This window comes from Tachypleus tridentatus, chromosome 13 (genome assembly GCF_004210375.1).
Source record: "Tachypleus tridentatus isolate NWPU-2018 chromosome 13, ASM421037v1, whole genome shotgun sequence".
Taxonomy (NCBI): Eukaryota; Metazoa; Arthropoda; class Merostomata; order Xiphosura; family Limulidae; genus Tachypleus; species Tachypleus tridentatus.
This window is the reverse complement of record NC_134837.1, coordinates 47,295,359-47,315,764: the sequence shown is the minus strand read 5'-3', so window position 1 is coordinate 47,315,764 and position 20,406 is coordinate 47,295,359. Positions and strand designations below refer to the sequence as shown.

The 20,406-nt window shown below is 31.4% G+C and overlaps 1 protein-coding gene across 1 annotated transcript in view; it reads right to left on the bottom strand.

Annotated features, from left to right (window-relative positions):
- Positions 1 to 8,093: 8,093 nt before the first annotated feature.
- Positions 8,094 to 20,406, bottom strand: part of LOC143238036 (nephrin-like) — a 154,318-nt gene continuing 142,005 nt past the window's right edge. The window contains exons 20-22 of the mRNA XM_076477934.1: positions 18,218 to 18,305; positions 17,127 to 17,221; positions 8,094 to 10,295 (exon numbers count right to left, since the gene is read on the bottom strand). Of these exons, the coding sequence (XP_076334049.1) occupies positions 10,068 to 10,295; positions 17,127 to 17,221; positions 18,218 to 18,305 (411 nt within the window). The 3' untranslated portion in view covers positions 8,094 to 10,067. The remainder of the gene's footprint in view (positions 10,296 to 17,126; positions 17,222 to 18,217; positions 18,306 to 20,406) is intronic.

The window sequence follows — 20,406 nt, the reverse complement described above, 5'->3', positions numbered from 1 at the left end:
TTAAAAAAGGCAACAGTGCAGCAGAAACTACACAAAACTTTCATGGTGCGGAGTCTCTCAATGAAAGAAAATGTTGAATGTTTCAGAAGTTCAGCTCAGATGACTACAGATTATGTGATGTGCCACGTTTAGGTCGTCCTGTTGCGTTAAGTGATGATTTTCTGGTGGCTGTACTTGATAAAGATTGTGCTGTAACAGTTGAAGAATTAACACAGAAGCTTCATTTAAACCATTTAACAGTTCACCGTTATCTGCAACAGCTTCGAAAGGTGTCAAAACTTTGAAAATGGGTCCCCCTTGATTTGAAAGAAGCCAACCTTAGAGCAGTAGTGGACTTTTGCACTTCTCTGTACTCTCGTGAATGTAACTCACCTTTTTATTGGACAGATTAGTGACTGGAGATGAAAAATGTTAAGCGCCGCAGACAATGACTTAGTGTAGGTAAACTGGCTAAAGCAAGTCCAAAATTGACCTTCACCCTAGGAAAGTCTTGTTAAGTGTTTGGTGGGATATTGTTGGTGTGATCCACTTTGAGTTGCTGCCATTGAATACAACGATTACATCAGACTTCTATTGTTAATAGTTAGAGAGCTTGAATGTTGCACTGAAAGATAAAAGGCCTGCTTTGATTAATCGTAAAGGTGTTTTGTTACGCCAAGATAATGCACGGCCCCATACAGCAAAGATCACATCTGCAAAGATTGAAGAGCTAGACTAGAACAAATTTCCACATCCTCCTTATTCTCCAGACCTTGCCCCATCTGATTATCATCTATTTCGAGGCTAGCAAAACTATCTTGATGGAAAAGAGCTTGGTACACATGAAGATGTCAAAACTACCCTCTCTACATTCTTTTCTCCAAACTCCAAAAATTTATAGAAGTGGCATTCAAAAGCTTGTGAATCGTTGGCAGAAAGTAATTAATAATAATGGAACATACATTGTTGATTAAGTAACATTAAAAGCATTTGAAATCCTTTCCCTTTTTCTGAACCTAAAATCAGACATTACTTCAGGGAAGACCTTATAAAACAGTTTACCATTCACCACGCTTAAATTGCAAGTAAAAGTTGCTTTAAATTAGATACCAGATGGAGGAAAAAACAGTTCTTTTGTATTTTATGTTTTTCTTTTTTAATATAAATCCAAATGAGAAAAATCATCGTGGCACAACTGTATGTCTGCGGGACTAACAACACTAGAAACTTGGTTTTGATACCCGTGGTGAACAGAGCACAGATGGCCTGTTGTGTAGTTTTATGCTTAATTTAAACAAACAAACTAACAAACAATACCCCAAGATATTTCAAGGTAAGTGAGTGGAAAATGAAAACAAAGGTTTAAGTCCCATGGATTAGTAGGGCCTAGCATAGCCAAGTGGTTAAGGCACTCCACTCGTAATCTGAGGATCACGGGTACGAATTCCCGTCGCACCATGCATGCTTGCATTTTCAGCCATGGGGGCGTTATAAGGTCACGGTCAGTTTCACTATTCGTTAGTAAACGAGTAGCTCAAGAGTTGGCGGTGGGTGGTAATGAGTAGCTGCTTTCCTTCTAGCCTTACACTGCTAAATTAAGGACGGCTAGCACAGATAGCCCTCGTGTAGTTTTGCGAGAAATTCAAAACAGACCAAAGCAAACCACTGGAGGGGCAAAAAATAAAATAAACATTATTCTTTATTAAAAGATAAATCTAAAAAATATGTATTATATATTAATGGTAAACAAGACTCTTGTGTGGTCTAATGATTACCACTCCGAACTGCGGTGGATTAGAGGTCCAAGATTCAAGTCTTAATATAAATTTTACTCTCTCGAAAGCTGAAACTTTGAACGTTTATTATGAACGTGACAACTTATCTTAATATTTGATTAAAAGTAGCGAACATAGTCAGAGAAAATTACTGACTGCTTTCATTATATCTGATTAATATCTCTAAATCAGGGATGACTATGCCTGAAACTCGGGATTCTAATATAGCTGTTTATATTTCATGTGGTGCAAGCAAAAACTGTTGGTTAGGTTGTAAATAGAAAAAAAAAATGTGTAATTTATTTCCTTAAAAAGTAATTTTAAAATGATATAACCTGCAGCATTATTTACAGTGACCAAATGTAATAGACATATTTTCTATTTCCAGCAAAACGGAAGTTTTGCATTTTTACGCATGACCTCTGTACGTAGAAATCAAGAACTTACGTTTCCTGTTCTTTATTAGACGTCCCTCTTCAATAAAATGTATATAACGTTACTCAAATGTTGAGGAAATTTGAAAATCATAATTCCAAATAGACATAGCAGATATCCTATATTTTTCCTTAAAGGCACCAAAGTTTCGGGTTGTAGTAGAAATAGATTTGGAATATGTTTGTAATGCAATGATTAGCCATCCTGAGAGAGAAGATACGAGCATTGATCAATAATTTCCTGCGGGGCTGTCTTGTATTGACTGTCATCGAGGTGTGACTTACTCGTAAATCTTTCTTAACACTAATCCTTGTGGCAGGTTTTCGCTTTCAAAACATCGTTCAGCAACGCTGGCTTCCGGTTTTCGCTCATTTTATGTACTTGTAACGTTTATTACTGTCCGTACTTTGCTAGACTAATACAATATCGAACTCATTAAAAGCTCATTAGACATAAGCGCTCAAAGCCAAAATATACAATTAAAAATGTAGCGATTACAAGAACCAGCCCATGTCAGACAACTAAAAATATGTTAACCTTACAAATTTAATTACATGTCGTGTCTGAAAGATCAGGGGATGTATATTTGAGAAAAGAACAAAACATAATAAGTTTAAATTACAAATCTTAAGAAGAATGTTAAAAAGCGTTATAGCAAGACTGTGATGTTTTCTTTTGTCTATTTCATTTTTAATCTTCTCATAGAGACTTTTAGGAAGAAAACTTTTTAAATCTATTCAAAGTGCAAGACTATAATTAGCTTTAACTAAGATTGAGATTGCGTAGCATATATATATATATGTACCCTGCGTTTCTTTTACAGTCTCAAATGAATGATCTAAAATTTAATTTACACGACAATTTCTGTATAATTACGATTTTTTTCTAATATATCGATTGACATATTTATTTGAAGCATCTCTGAAAACTGGTTTCTCTGCCGTTAGAACAAGTTTCTCTAAGATTCTAATTGATGCCCTTAAGACGTGCATAAACAAGTTAACCATTGCATTAATACTGTCATCAAATTAAAACAAATTAATGAACAAACTAGATTACACGTATATGTTGTATAATAAAGAATTGAATGTCAGATAATCAGAATGATATACGAAAGTAAACCATGATTTGATTTACAGGAAGATGATGAAAACTACGAACTAAAAACTATTAAAAATAAACAATTTGTTAACACACAATAATCATGAAAACCAAACCATTCTTAATTTCAAAAATAAGATTAACTTTTTATTAACTTATTGTACAGAAAAACAGCAACGAAAAATAAAAAGATTGAAAACAATAACATTCGACTCGTTTCGACGTGTTTACTGCACATCTCTTAAGAGTGTAATGTTATGAAAGAAACAGGCCTATTAGTACACTCACCAACAGCCACGTAGTATTATTTATATATTTTATTACTGAAGAATTTTGCATTTACTAACAACATATTCATCATGCCCATCATCTTTATTACTAAAAGTCGTTGGAATTTAATATTTAACATAAAGTCTAGCCATATCATAATGTTTTAAAATTAGCATATTAAGTAATACTGATAGCTCAGGATTTTTACGTGTAAAAATATATGACATATTATTATTATATCCCTACGAATAATAATTTCGTAATGAAAGCTACATAACAAGTCCATATAGAGCAGGACAGGATGTGGCGGTTTGTACCGTAACGATAAGGTGAGTTTCCAAGTCAAAGATTCCGATCAAATTGAACGAAATATATAATTGTTACCATAGGAGAGAAAGGTTGTTCACTCGCATTTTAGCAAAAACTTTCATAAAAGATCTTACAAATTTTATTGTAAATACGTTCTAAGTAATATAAATGTGTGTATATATACATATTAATAATTAATGAGTAAAACATTAAATGAAATATGAAGTGAATTAGCAAAAAAGTGACTTATTATTCCAAAACATACGAGACTAGTGATAATTTACTTTCAAAAACGGTTTAGTTGGACAACCTTGTTGTGGTGTGCTACCAGGCGATAGCAACTTTACGGCTGGTGGTTCATTAATTTTGAATCTGTGTGTCTCTAACATAGTCATTTAGCCCGTATGCATAAAATGTGCTGGTCAGATTGAAAATTTTAAATTCGTTTTTTCTTCCTTTTGCTTGGATGATACACTATAATTTCAGTGAGAAAGTCACTTTATACGTTTTCTGCCATTTATCGTGTAAACTTTAGTTAATATGTTTAGCCGGTGATTATCAATTCAGGGAAGTGTATAATTTCTAGGAACGTAGTGGTTCTGTATCTGTTTATTTTAAGCATCCTTACATTAAAAGGGTTTATTATAAACACCGAAGATCACGTTTTGTCCTATTGAAATATTTTTCGTTTTTTTTAAATTTCTCTCACAACTGCCGTGTAGCCGCAAAGCATTATTTAAAAAAAATACAACAAAATATTTAGTTTAAATTGAACTTGTCAAAATCTGACCCAGTTTCACTTCAAAATGTTTAATTAGATTGAAATGTAAAAATTATTCAATGAAGCACAGAAAGGCCCCAGCATGGCCAAGTGGTTAGGATGCTAGACTTGCAATCTGAGGGTCGCGGGTTCGAATTCTCGTCGCATCAAATTATGCTCGCCCTTTCACCCGTGGGCGCGTTATAATGTGACGGTCAATCCTACTATTCGTTGATAAAAAGAGTACCCCAAGGGTTGGCGGTGGGTGGTGATGGTTAGCTGCATTTCCTCTAGTCTTACCTTGTTAAATTAGAAGCGGCTAGCGAAGATAGCTCTCTTGTAGCTTTGCGCAAAATTCCAAACAAAAAAGAAAACCAAAGAAGCTCAGAGTGACTACCATATTGTTTGTTGTGTATTGATTATTATAGAAGTTCGAGTATATGGTTTTGTATTTTAAATATTATGTTATTCCAAGGTCGTGTCTTGAGTTTGTAATTGATGTATTCTATATGATTAGACTAAAATATTTAGTATTAACTTAGGTAAAAAAAAAATACGACTTAAATCTCAACTAATCCCTTTTATTTAGAAATTTTGGTTTGTAATACACTGGAGAGTGACTGCTAATGAATCTGAAATGGAAATAAATTTGAAATTTTATGCGTCGTGGACTAATCATATTAATCATTCAGATCCATAGGAACGTTTGTATACAGGGGAGATCAACCGTGTTATAGCGGAACTAAATATGTTATTGTTAGATATACAATACTCTGAGTATGATAGTATGACTTGAAATGTCGATACGGAGCAGTATACTAATGGTAGTGTATACAGTCTTAAGGATGAACAGAACTTCCATGTTCTTCTAACCAAACCAAAAGTTATATAAAATTAAAATGCTTTATGTCCCTATGGAAGATGCTCTCATTTGCTGTTAAAGGACAATTATGTGCAACAAAAACAGAAGTATTAAGATTTGTTTATGTGTGTGGAGTGCGGTAATAAGCGTAAAAATCTATTCTCAAGACGGCTGGCATTAGTTCTTTAATTAAAATAAAATAGAGTTTTAATACCCACACCAGCCGTCTTGAAAATACATTTTTACTTCAAATGTGTTTCTCGTCATCACGTAATAAACGTAATTCACTGTTTCGAAAATTATGAAGATATTCAACATTATGATATATACATATGATCTAAATACATTTAAATTAAAATAATATAACGTACTGTTTATTAGGTGTTACTCAAGAAGCACGTGACATTTTTGTCTTTTAATATTGTATTTATAAATCGTTACTTGCCAAATTATTATTATCTTAGAATAATGTGCTTCTATAATCAAATATCAAAGTATCATTTTATATAACATTTTGATTTATTTATAGTTTAAATCCATTATTTTACATCTTAATATTTCTAAATAATAATAAGCTTGATTAAATGTTGTAATGTATTATTACGGAAGGTTTAAATGTGATGTATTAAAATGGACAGAAAATCAAATTATGACGTATACTTTGCAACAACGGTAACAAATATTTTATTGAGTTCAATCTAAGGCAAAATTTACTCTTTTCAATTAAAACCAAAGTTGATTTATATTCACAATGACAGGAAGACAGTTCTTAATAATTATTAATGATATTCTGGGAACAAATATTTCTATAGTAACACATGATTAATTCCATCCAAGTGGTTTGAATGGTTCATTCAAAATAATTGTGACAGCACATAATTTCTTTAACATTAATAGTCATTCAGGTCTGTGAGAAACAGATTAGTGTTAACGGCAAAAAACAAAACAAAAACGTTAAGTATTGTAACTATAATGTATTAACGTCACACACCGACATCGTTTCGGTTGTGTACACTTGGAATAAAACACTCGTATTATTCTTAAAATGGGTATTCCTTGTGTCTGATCTGATTCCCTAGCCTGTTGGTGTGTATAGAGCTGATGAATGGTAAGATAGGCTATAGGGTAACTAAACAAATTTTAACCTGATTATGGTACCCAAGCCTTTCAGTTGAATTGATGATGCATCTACATTCAGAGCAAATTGATTATGAGTCCCAAAGCCTATGTTATAACACAACTATTCTATGAACCGAGAATCATCCGTATATATGTAGTACATAATGCATGTATGATAGTTATGTATAATAAACAACATTAATACTGGTTGAGAGATCCTAACGAAATACCTACTGACATATATGTATTTTCCTTTTATATTTACTTAAAAAGGCATAGTTTTGGAGAAGAAACAATCTGTTTACATACTGTTGATACGACAATAATCAACCTGCAGTAAAATAGTACATGAATATTGTATAAAATAAAGAGGTATATCCTCCCTGTTATATATTTTACCATGGTTCTCATTTTAAAGTTATTAACAAAACGTTGATATGAAGGAAGGGCAAATTTACCCAGAATAATTTTGATTTCATGGATGCTCTCTGTTAATAAATTTTATAAAACATTGAATGATCATATTACATTATAAAATTCGCCACCCTTACTAAATGTGTATAGGTGAGAATCAGGGAAGCACAATATCCCGCTTTTAAACACTTAAAAAAAGATTTTGAGTTGTTAATTACAAATAAAAGTTCCTGGAAGATCATATATGCTAGAGATGGGAACACTATCATATTTGGCCAAGACACAGTAACGAGTGCAAGTTTCCTTTTTAATAAAGATTAAATCGTGTAATGAAGACCTTGCCTAACCGACATAAGGTTCTGTTAATGGTGTTTAAATTGTAACGTCAAATGATTTCTTACGAGGTTGACCGTAATCATGGATTTAAGTATGTGGAGTAAGTTTTTATTTCGCAAAGCAAATTTCTTAATAACTTGACTGAACTAATCGTCATAGACGGTAGATGTCACTTTTTGTTTTCAGTATCCTACCAAGACTTTTAGAAATTGTCAACTCTCAACAGCTGCTTGAAATTACAATTTCTTTTCAAAAACTTATAACAACATGAAATTTGTGGATTTGTTCAAATGAGTAAGTCATTTCTGAGAAATATAAGTATTTTTAGGAATATTAAACCAAGACATAAATATTATTCCTGAATAGTCAAACAAAGAAACGGCAGCGTCTGTACCAGTTTTTAAAAGTAAAAAATGTACAACATTATATATTTATTTTTGTATTATTCCTGAATAGTCAAACAAAGAAACGGCAGCGTCTGTACCAGTTTTTAAAAGTAAAAAATGTACAACATTATATATTTATTTTTGTATTATTCCTGAATAGTTAAACAAAGAAACGGCAGCGTCTGTACCAGTTTTTAAAAGTAAAAAATGTACAACATTATATATTTATTTTTGTATTATTCCATAAGCTAAAAAATAGAGCATCACGTGAAATTCATTTTTTGTTTCACTGATAATGACCACTAACAAAACAAGCTACCTTTGTACGTCAAAATTAAAAATCAATCTGATAATAAATGTATTTAATTAAGCATACGCTCCTCACATTCCTGCTTACAAACATCAGAATGAGTTCCTCATCACTTAGGTAACTTCAATGTTAGCAGAATATAAACCAATGATATCAGACGTGTTTTGGCAGCTTAGAAGATGTGCGTTAGCCCTAAATCCATGTATTAAGCTAACGCTATACATAAACATATAATAATATATTAAAACATTTTAATTACAAAGACAGATATAATAAACTGTTTAGCCATTACTCTTAATGTAAAATGCCATTAAAGTAAGAACAGAGTGTATCTTAACATCGTTACTTAATGCTTCGAAGCACAAATTAATTACATCTTTAGATATTATAAAAATTATCTATTTTACAAAGATTTGTACTTCTAGTTGAAAAAAACAGAACGTTACAGCAAGTTTCCGCAAATGAAGAATATACAACCTCAATTTTCCTTTTCATTTAGAATCAAATAAACAAAAACCGACCAAGTTATGCATCAGTTTCGATATTACCCGGTCTATTAATAAAATGTTATTAAATCTACGATTCAAATAGTGAATAAAGTACACTTTTTTAATGTATGTTAACAATTGTAGGAATCTAGTGCGTTATCTTCTGCGATTTCTTGAATCATATTATTTAGTTGGAAAGTCATCATTAAAGAAATGTAATAGCATATACCATTAAATGGTTTGTTGATTTCCTGAATCATATCACACAGTAAGAAAGTTAAAATTAAAAAAAATGCAATATCATATACCAATAAATGATTTGCTGATTTCTTGAATCATATCATATATTTGGAAAGTCAACGTCTAAAAAAATGTAATAACTTATACCAGTCAACAGTTTGTTGATTTCTTGAAATACATCGTATACTTGGAAAGTCAACGTTAATAAAAACATGATATAACATATACCAATCAATGGTGTGCTTCAAAAGCACAAAAATTTATTTGAATATTCTGCTGTAAACCTGACAGATCGATATGTTGCACAATTAGTTTTTCTGAAATTTATGTTTGAATTATGCTAAACGTCATTTCTAAAAGCGACTGCAGTGATCAACAGCGAAAAGAATAAAATATAAATTACTTCCATCTTCATCATAAGGTCCTAGATAAGTCAATGTATATTCACGAACTTACAACTTTAAAATCCTAGGTTTAATTACTCACAATGGATAGAACACTAATAAACCTTTGTGTAGCTTAGCATTGAAATAAGCAGAAACAAGTTATTGAGGATTTTAGGTTTGTGAAATTATTATGTTTTTGTATTATAAAGTTAAATACGTTTCTTTATATATACGTATATTAAACAGTTTCTGATTTACATATATATAGCAACAGTTGCAAACATATACTTGAGAAGATATTAATATAAGTCTGTTCTGCCATAGCAAAGTCCTAGACAAAATAATAAGAAATGTTCTCAAGTTACATACGACAAAATGTAGTGTTGTTAAAAGACATCGGCTGAAATATGTACCTTGGCATTCTTTTAAATCTTTAGGTATTCCTAGTGTTTAATTCTTAATATTAATGCTATGAAATTAATATATAATTATAGCTCACTTGTTAGACGGCTTTTCTGATCAAAGAATAAACATCTGTAGTAAATCCAAAGTCAACTGATGAAATTCACAGGGACTGATACAACATATCGACCTTGTTTCTAATATAAGTGTAACAAACCCAATAAACATTTTTCACAAGTTTTTGATGAGGAAGATCACTCATATATATATATATATATATATATATATATACATAGTTTCACCTTGATTTGTTAGTTAAGAAGACACAACACTTAGTAATATTCCTGCAATGAGGCACAGGTATCACCCACGATGTTACTTACCTAAGTACGATAATATCCTCATGAATATAAAATTACATTTAAGACTTTTACAGTTGGAATAGTTCAGCTGACAGCCTAGAACAACGTAATATATACATATATATATTTAGGTTTAGGGTATAATAATTTCTCTGGAAAATTCTACGCGATGATCTAAAAATTGTCCCTGCTGATTTGAAAGCTTGACTATGTGCACACTATCCGAAGCTTTGCTTGGATTTTCGAGGCAGTCATCTCGAGGCGTTTCTCCCGGGAGTGTTGATATGACAGGACCACCAACATAACTAAGGATCGCAGAAATACTTTCTTCTGTTAACAATGACTTCTTTGAACCGTCTTCCTAGAAGAAAAATAATAAATTGTCACATTGTAACTTTAAAACGTTTGTACCATATGTATTCTTGCCAAATATTGGGCTAACGTTAAGAGACGCTGAGGTTTAATATATGAATACTAATAAGTTTAAAGACCATTTATTACTTCAAATGAGACGTGATTATGTTCTTCTTTCTAGTATTGCAATTTCTAACCAATTACGGACGTTCTCGTGATTATTGTATGAATATTTAGGCTGTTTAATTCATATTACTTTTCTCCACATTACTACTTGTTCCAAAATGTCAATGCTATAAGTAAATGTTTTTGATTATAACATATTGTTATTATCTACGAATACCTGTTATCCGTAAGTTTTTGATATTATCTGTAATAAGATTAATGCTCGTTTTAAATCTTAGATAACTAAATGAATAGCCACAAGATGGGGTTAATGTAAACTTACATAGTGAATGGTGTTCATTCAACGAGACAGTATCTTACAAAGGGAAAATAATTCAGAGACGGAAATGTATTAACTTTCTCAGAAACTAGTAACATTGTAAGACAAAAACATTAAGTTTTTAAGGTATCCAAACTTCGTGTGTATAGTATCAACAATGTTGAGAAATACATTCAGTTTAACGGAAAGATATTGAAACCGTTGTGTCAGATCAAAGATATTGATTGAATAAATAACTATGTGCAGTACATGTTAAGATCGCACGCGAATGTGTTGACCTGTAAATCGATAGAGCAGGCCTTAGTCATTACCAAAAACCCACTATGCGAGTGTGGGGAAGAATGTGAAAGTTGCACTTGAATCTCGTAGCCCATTATTATATCCTTACACACACACATTTAAGATCTAACTATGTGTTTCTTATTGAAGTTCAATGCAATTTCTTTAACGTTATCACGTTCACCTTCAGTATTTTACTAGTATTCTTTTGGTATATTAGTAATAGTTATTCATTGAGACATGCTCAATTAATACATCTTATATCAATTATATTTGTTTTCACATAATTCTCTGTTTTACAATAATAGAATATATTTTTTGTTCTTAGAACCTCAGAAATTGTCTTATGACCTAAAACTTTTCTATAAGAATTGTTAAGACGAAATTCTAAAATATTTTTGTTGCTTTTTGATTAATTTCACTCAAAACCACACGAAGGCTATCTGCTATAGCCGTCCCTAATTTAGGAGTTTAAGACTAGAGGGAAGGCAGCTAGTTATCAATACCCACCGCCAATTCTTGGACTACTCTTTTACCAACGAATAGTGGGATTGATCGTCACATTATAACATCTCCACGGCTGGCAGAACAAACCACATACTTTTATCCAGCATAATACTTTATATATAATTGTATATGTATAAACTTTGTGTTACTTCACACATCTTTCAGGAAACAAGTTACGTTATACAGTAATTTACAATGCCAGTTTGAAGGTTCAAGTCATAATATTTTAGTAGTTCCCATAACTGGAGTTTCTTGAGATAAAATAATAACTTACTTAAGTCTGATTAACGATCGAGGTTATGTTATAATCATAGGTAGTAAGGTTGAATAAATTTTCCGTTTTATACATTCAGATATTCTCTAACAGATACATTTCTTTAGTTGTGCTATTATTTTAATTTAATGTAATATTTTAATTTATGTTTATTGAAGTGTATTCTATTTCAGTTTTAATAATTTTTCTTTTAAACTTGCCTTTCATAACATTTGTTACATGTTGGATACTGATATTATATTTGCACATGATTTTTGAATGCGAATGCACGAATTAGCTTATTGAAATGCGTAGCAAATTAATATGTCATAATATGGAGTCGCATGGCGCAATATAAATGTTTATATGGGAGTTATATTTTAAGGTTTTTTTATACTTAACTTTTTATTATATGTCGATAATGTAGACTTCACGGTGTTCACAGCCAGAGTTTTATAGATCTTCAATTTCATATATTTGTGCAAACATATAAATTCTGTAAAATATTAGTTTTTGTAAATAAATTTGTTGATTTAGACTTCAATGTGACAAGAGCTGACAATGCTAAATACTTTTTTGTGCAATGTGACATACTCTAAATATTTGTGCAAACATATAAATTCTGTAAAATATTAGTTTTTGTAAATAAATTTGTTGATTTAGACTATTTATTCAAGGTAGGTTTAAGTGTTAGACAATGACTATGATTTCTCAATGCAGATTAGTAATACTTTTATGTAGGAACGTTTTAGTTATTTTTCTCAAATGTGTCTTTTTGATAAAATTCTGATGGTCATGTTTTGTTTAAAGAAGAGCTTATTTATCTGTCACATTTTGATTATAATACGTTTGAATCTTATAATAATGATCAGAAGCTGAAGTTATTTTTCCCAGTTTAGATTCTTTAATAATCAAAAAAGAGAGCTGAATTTTTATTTAGGAAAATTATGTCACGTGTTACCTGTTTCTATCTTTTAGTAATAACACGTTGAATTTGGTCACTTATTTATATTTTCTGTAATCAAAACGTGCCTAATTACCTGTTTCCATCTTTTCTGATATAAAATATAAGTCTTTGGTTACCATTTTACATTCATTTTTTTAAATTTGTTTTTTTGTTAACTGTTTTAATATTTTTTTACAATAAAATATCGACCTCTAGTCACCTTTTTCTTGACAATACGATTTTGTCCTTTATTACATGTTTGTATCCTTTAAACACAAGTATATGATTCTTTTATTTACATAAACATGTCTGTTACTCCCCAAAGTGAGTTTTAATATGAAGAAGTTGAATGCTTACCTGCATTTACTTTTTTCATTTACAAAAGTTCAACTTTTATGAGCTATTTTCACTTGATAGAGTGCAGCAAATATTTTTCTCAAATTCTAATGTTTAACTTATGGTATTTTTTTTCACCTATCACGATTACAAAAATTGCATTTTGTACACTTTTTTACCGCAGTTTATTTGTAGTTCAGCACAAAGCGACATAAATGTCTATCTGTTCTCTCCCATAATGGGTATAGAAACTCGGTTTCTAGCGTTTCAAGTCCGCAGACAGACCGCTGTGTTATTGTTGGCTTTCGCTGCAGACAACAATGAGTCATTTGAGAATTTTAGGCATCAAAGTACATGCGAAAATATAATTTTACACATTTCATATTTTTACTAAGTGTATGTATACATATAGATAATTAAAAGCTGACAATATAAACATAAAGGTTTGTCTTTTCATAACTTTTTTGACATTGGAAGATATTTCTTTCATACGGTGACTTTGCATAAATGCCTAAACAAACTTTTAAGACAACACCGCTAATAAAACACAAATGAAAGGGTAAAATGTGATTTTTATGAGAGGATCTGAAGAAACAATAAGTATACTCTTTGTATGGGAATTAATGTGCAATTAAACTTCACATGAAAGAAAGTAAATTATAAACTTTATGAGTAAGTATATGAAACCAAACTCTAAACTTCCTCCACTTTAAGCAATTGTGAGAAAGCGCACGAAGAAAAAACATAATAAAATAATATCAAAATAAATGAAAAAAACTTTAACAACAACCTTATAAATCAGACAAAATATCTAAAGTTTAAACTATACAGTGGGACATACTTACATAATAATTTACAATACTCTTTCTTTTCAGAGCCAGGAGCTAATTTGGAAGGAAATGTTCCAGAAAAGAACTAGATTAGGGTATGGTTTTCTTTTCAGTTATCTGTTAGGTAATCGTGAAACGTATATTGCAATGCACAACATTTTTTTTGAAAAGTTTTGCTTCCTGAAAAGTTCTTGCTGATTGTGACAGGTACCTGATGGGTATGCACAAATATAATTTTGGATTTGCTTCATCACGTAGGAACCCTAGGAAATAGACAGTTAACTACTTGCCGGTAATAATGTATTTAATTTCGTTTATGTTTCTAATACGCTATTAAGTTCAACATAATTAAAAGTGATTTGCTTCTGATTTTCGTTTGTATTCAATGTCCGGTGCATCACGTTGCAGTGTCCACATTTTTTTGTCCTGGAACTAACTTTTTACGGAGGCCAGCTATGTCTAGAATAATGTGACTTTTGGCACGACTGTCCCATTCACAGATGAAACAACAGTACTTTGTATAGCCGAACTGCAGTCCCAGTAACAGAGCAACGACTTTCAGATCTCCATAGATATCACAGTTGTACTTGCTGTACTGGACTTCCTCAGCAACATTTCCATGTTCTCATACTTTGCTTTTATGTGTGCTGCATATCTAACAGGTATTAAAGAGTGAACGTTGTCATTGTATAAAAGAACAGCTTTGAGGCTTAACATTGATGAATCAATAAAAAGACGCCACTCTCGCGGGTCATGGTCCCAACCCAAAGCAACAATCCTTCGATGTCAACACAAAAACAGAGACTATAAACTTGTGCAAATAATTTGGTTATATCATCTTGGCGGCTTTGAAAAACAAAAATTTTCGTACCTGGTGACAGCAAACTCCATTCCTGCAGTCTCGAACCCAGCAATTTGGCTTTTGCTTTTGACAGGCCCGAATCTCTGACCAGATCGTTTAATTCTGACTGTGTTATAAGATGTGGATCGCCTGAGGAGCACGGTTCAAAATCCGGATCAGTGTCACTGCCAGTTCCCTGCATTGCAGTTTCTTCATCTGGTTCGTCTAAGGTCCATTTCTCTGGTGGTTTCGGAATTGGAAGACTGTCGTCATGTGGCACGGGTCTCATTGCTGAAGGCAGATTAGGGTATTCAATTAACTTTTCGTTTTTAGCATAGAAACCAGACATATTAGTAAAATATAATTAACAGTCCTTCACATGGTCTTTCTGTTCTCACCATATCATCGGGACAGTAAACGGTATTGTCTTTCAAGTGCCTCTGAGCCAAGCTTTCAGAGAGACAGCACATGTCGCACAACAAATGTGAGGCGTCCATTTCTGGTCTTCATCACCAATTTTACAGCCGAAGTACAGATGATATGCTTTCTTCACAAGAGCAGTCATTGAGCGTTTTTGGTGAGCAAGCGTATACTCGCCACAAATATAGCAGAATGTATCGTGGCTGTTACGACACTGACGAGACATATTGACCGATACCAATCGTCCTGTAAAACGTCTATAATATCTAACTTCTTGTTACAGTGCTACTGAGGCAATGCTATATTTTGAAACAATACGTATACACTATAAGGTCTATATTAATTCAATGAGCAGCCTCTGTGTATGCAAGCCCCTTTTATAGCTTGCTGAGACAGTGTCAAGCTGGCTCCGGCCTGGCCAGACATGCCCGAGCTGCATACTTCTGCAGAACATCTTCCAACGTAGCCTGATTTCATGCCTGGACATGCCCAGACTGCAAAAAACATTGTTCATAGGTCTCTTACAGAAACGAAAATTTTTGGACAGAAATATAAGAAAAAAACATGACAAAACTGAAGATTTCGATGAAACGGTACGTGATGGGCAAATTTGGATGTAATTTTCGTGATCAGCAGCCAAAAATCTATATGGAACACCAAACAGTGTTCAAGAAGCAAAAACTTTGTTGTGCAGTGTTACAGAGAAGAAAGATATATTAGAAAAATGGTCTGTAAATAGTCTTAATATTACTTATAAATTTAAACAACGTTGTTTTCATCGTGGTAATCTCTCAATGTCGTTGATGTGTTTTTTCTCAAATCATTTGAATAGTTTAAACATAATCTTAGGTGTTGTTGTACTTGAATAAAGTAATCTATATACAACAACGTATTCATTTAAACTTTGTATTAATTATTCAGATTTTATCTATATTTTGTCAGTATACATTCAAGTTTTAATAACGTTTATGCATGATGTAAATAATCCGTGTTAAACTAGAGTCAATAAGTATTAAACATACAGAACTGCTAAGAACTGAACCTGTATGGTAAACAACTTTACAATGTCAAAAACATTTTAATAAAAAGAAACTTCGAACTGAAATTATTTTATAAATGAATAAAACACTCTGAAAAATAAAACGTACTGAAACTTGTGAAATTTCGATGTTATTCTAATAATTTGCTTATTCAAGTTGAGCTATTGTTAAAGAAATATTGTTTGCTGTCGTTATTTGAATTTGGTTTTGAACATGGTTCAAAATATTTGAAATAAGTCTACATTGTCTTGAAGTTAGTTTCTTACAATGATGAATAATTAAATGTAGAAAATAATCACAAGTGCAACACGAGTGAAGGTTCTCAGTAGATCAATAGTGTAAATATGTATAACTGCACGCGACTCATTCACAATCTTGTGTGTTTATGACACTATATACAAAGCCAATAGTAAACACAAGTAAATAAACTGTAAAATTGTTTACATATAGTTAAATATATATCACGATCTAAGAAAGGAAACATTCAGAAAAAAAAAACAATGAAAACAAATGATATTAAAAATGTTTTTCAACTAATTTATGCTGTTTCGATTTTTACTACCATAACTTTTATAAAAATCTGTTCTGCTCACCAGAACAGCAAAATGCAAGCTTATCTCTGATAAACCATTTTAACGTTTTTAACGCTTACATCCGGTTTTATTGACGGAACTAGCAGATTTTCTTGAAAGTTATAAAAGATGAAAGTACATTAATCAGTCTAAGACAAAAGAAATAAATAAACGGAAACAACACACGTGACGGCTTTGATTCATTATCTTCTAGCATTTTTGTGTTATGAAAAGGATATTCTTATACGAATCGATATAGATAATATTTCATTAAAATATGCTGAACTATTTAATGAGATTATATATCCCTTTGATCTGAGAAGAAATACGTATTAAATACATAGCTAACAGCAGTTACGAAGTTCTTACTTTATTTGCTACTGAACCTTTCTTAAGCAGGTCAGGACAGTCGTATCTTTCTTCCAGCGGAACACCATCTTTTAGTCTGCGAATCTCCTCGTCTCCTTAAGAAAAAGAAAATTGGATTTTTACAGCAGATAAGGGATTTTTCTGTTTATTTCGTTGCTTTCAATATAATTTTTTATTTCCTTTAGTTTTTAGAGACACAAATAACAGTTATGGAATGTTTACAGATACTAAGAGATCACTTGAAGCTCAGATATTAATGGATAAATTCATCCCACAAGGTTAAACATAATAGTAATCAATAAAGATTTGAAAGCAGCGTGGCTATAATATAAATAATCTTTTTTTTTACATGATATAAATTACATTATTTTTATATGCTATAGAAATAATATATATGTAAATATTATTAGGCAAATAATAAAAATGCTATATCCTACGAGTAGGGGAGAATGTACTATAGAAATGATTCTCAAATACTTGGGGAAAAGGAAGAAAGAAAAGCATTGAGTATAAATGGAGAGTAAAGTACGAGTACTTTTAGTACAAAGATAAACTTCATAAACCATTAAAATTTCTAAAATGTTTCTTTATAAAAGTTTAATAAATGTGCTACTTTCACTTAGATCTTTCGCTTTAACAAATAAATTATTACCATTGTCCGTAAAAAATAAATAAATATACATAAAATGAACAGAGACGTAATACAATTCATAGCTGGAAAGTGAATTAAATTTATGCTTGCTATACATTATCAATAGCAGCTGTTTAAGAAATGATACACTTCACAGTGAAATACCTAGACAAGAGTTGTCTTAAACGCATCATTATAGAGTGAAAAAATCTATAAGAGCAGGTATATGTAATACGAAAATCAAATCAAAACGTTTATAAGTAGATCAGTCGTAGAAGTTATCTCTGTGTCTTTTCAAAAACGACTGTCGGAGTCTAATGAAATTTCTCTAAAACCATATGACCATATAGACGAACTAAACCCTATTCATATCTTCAAAAATACTTTTGTATTTTCCAATAATGTTACAAATATTCTATTTTAAATAGTATAATGTATAGCAATATCATATAGCACTAACCCCATGTTTCTAGCTGGGATGAGCAGGACCCAGACCTTGTTGGTCTGTCAAGCTCTCGACGTTTCCAAAACTCTTCGCGTTCAGTCATCTGGAAAACATAAATAATGATTGAGTAATCGCTTCAGTGGGAAATTCAACTTAGTAGTTGAAAACAAGAAGAACAACTAATAGTTTTAAACAGCTGGCATCAAGCTAAACACGTGATCAAAGACAATAAAAATATCAATTTCATAATAATTTGTTTATTCAAACATTCTACATGCATACAGCAGATAAATGATCTGGAATTAAATGTGTCTCTTCCAATTCTTTAAAAGAATTTAGATTATATCAAGAAGGACAACAGAAAATAAAATCTATGCTAGGTTTCGAAGAACGAAGTCACTCTGCATTGCTGTGCACTATATATAAAGAACTTTTGTCCAATGTTTTGGACGGTATGCTGATATTAGTGTTAAACAAAATGAATAAATGTATTATGAGTTTTTCTTCAAGAAATACGTAATGTACGTCTTAAACTCGTCCAAATATATCTAAAAACTATACTAATTCATGTTTACCGAGATTCGTTTTTGTGCATTGTGGTTTTGTGAGAGTGAGAGATTTATGTACATAAAAATAAAATTACTACTAACAGTTTTATACTTTACAATAGTGTCTTCAAGAACTTTACTTTTCTTACGACAATAGCAAAAAGAAAGTTCACGTTAAGTAATATTTAACTTATTGTAACAGGGACGATTTACTGTTATTTTAATTGTTTAAGAAACCAGGATCTAGAATTCTTTGAATTTTCCAAACCGAGCCTTTTAGCTTGAAGGGTATCAAAAGCTAGTTATCTTCTTACCAAAGGTTAATTTGGTAGAAACTTACCTCTTAAAACTAAATTTGTTTTGCCTCTCACAGCATATTATATTTTTAATAACTGTGTATTTATATTTCTAAATACCCAGTTTCATTTTTTTTCACTGTAATTTCCACTCAGGTTACGTTTTTTTTGGTTAATATCACTAATAAAATAATTACTTTTCTTATTAGATCTGTTTTATTTAAGTAAAAACAAGTATTCATGACTATGCAATACATTCAAATTATAAATTCAACGTTCATTTTCTTCTCTTTTATCTCTGACAATAACTCAGCCACTTATTCCACATTAGCCGATTTTCTTATTTATTCAATACATCCTTCAATAACTGCATGATAAACATACACATTCATTCCTGTCTTGGAGCGCTTGAGTCTGTCAGGCGAATATCTGTATCTCTGCGCATTGTAACCGCAAATCGTTTAATACTATTTCGTTAAGAGAAAAAAAAAATAACATGCGTAATCTAAAAGGATGGTAGCATACTTTATCCATCTTTGTGTCTGTATACTATATCTACTAATTAAATAAAACCGTTTAATGTATTACTTAAATATAAACATATTAGTTTCATTTTCAAAAGTATAATGTAACGTCCAAGCAAAAAACAACAACAAAAAACCATCAACTCTTACAAATACATGCTGCTGTTGTGTGTGCTCCTTACTTCCTTTCAACTTTATTTTTCCATTTTTGCAAAAATACTTAATTTATCATTCAACACATGTTTCTTCGTATAGATGGAAACTGAAATAAGTATTTACGCAACATCTGTTTTTCCTCATACAGACACAAATGTATTTAAAGTTTTGACATAACTAGAACAGATGTGAAATATTTAATTATATACAACTGGCATAATACCACTTAAAAGCCCCCCGCTAGTACAGTGATAAGTTTACGGACTTACAACGCTAAAATTAGGGGCTCGATTCATCTCGGTGGGCTTACCAGGTAGCCCGAAGTGGCTTTGCTATAAAAAAACACACATACATCACTTAAAAATAATAAGTTTTTCCCACCAAATATTAATATTTAAACTTTTTTACAGCTTGCGGTGAATAGTTTAAAATTTTTGTATGTTAGAATATGTGTAATGTATTTCGACTATTACAGCATTAGATGATATGTAAATATATTTTTTATCATGGAAGTCATTTACGGCCGTGCACTCGTAATCTTGAACATGGAATCAACCAGGTCGATACAAAAGTGCAAACATTATTATTTTAAGTTTATTCATGGTTGTGTTCGTATCAGGCCTGGAATGGCCAGATGGTTAAAACGTTTGACTCGTTATCTTGAAGGTTGCGGGCTCGAA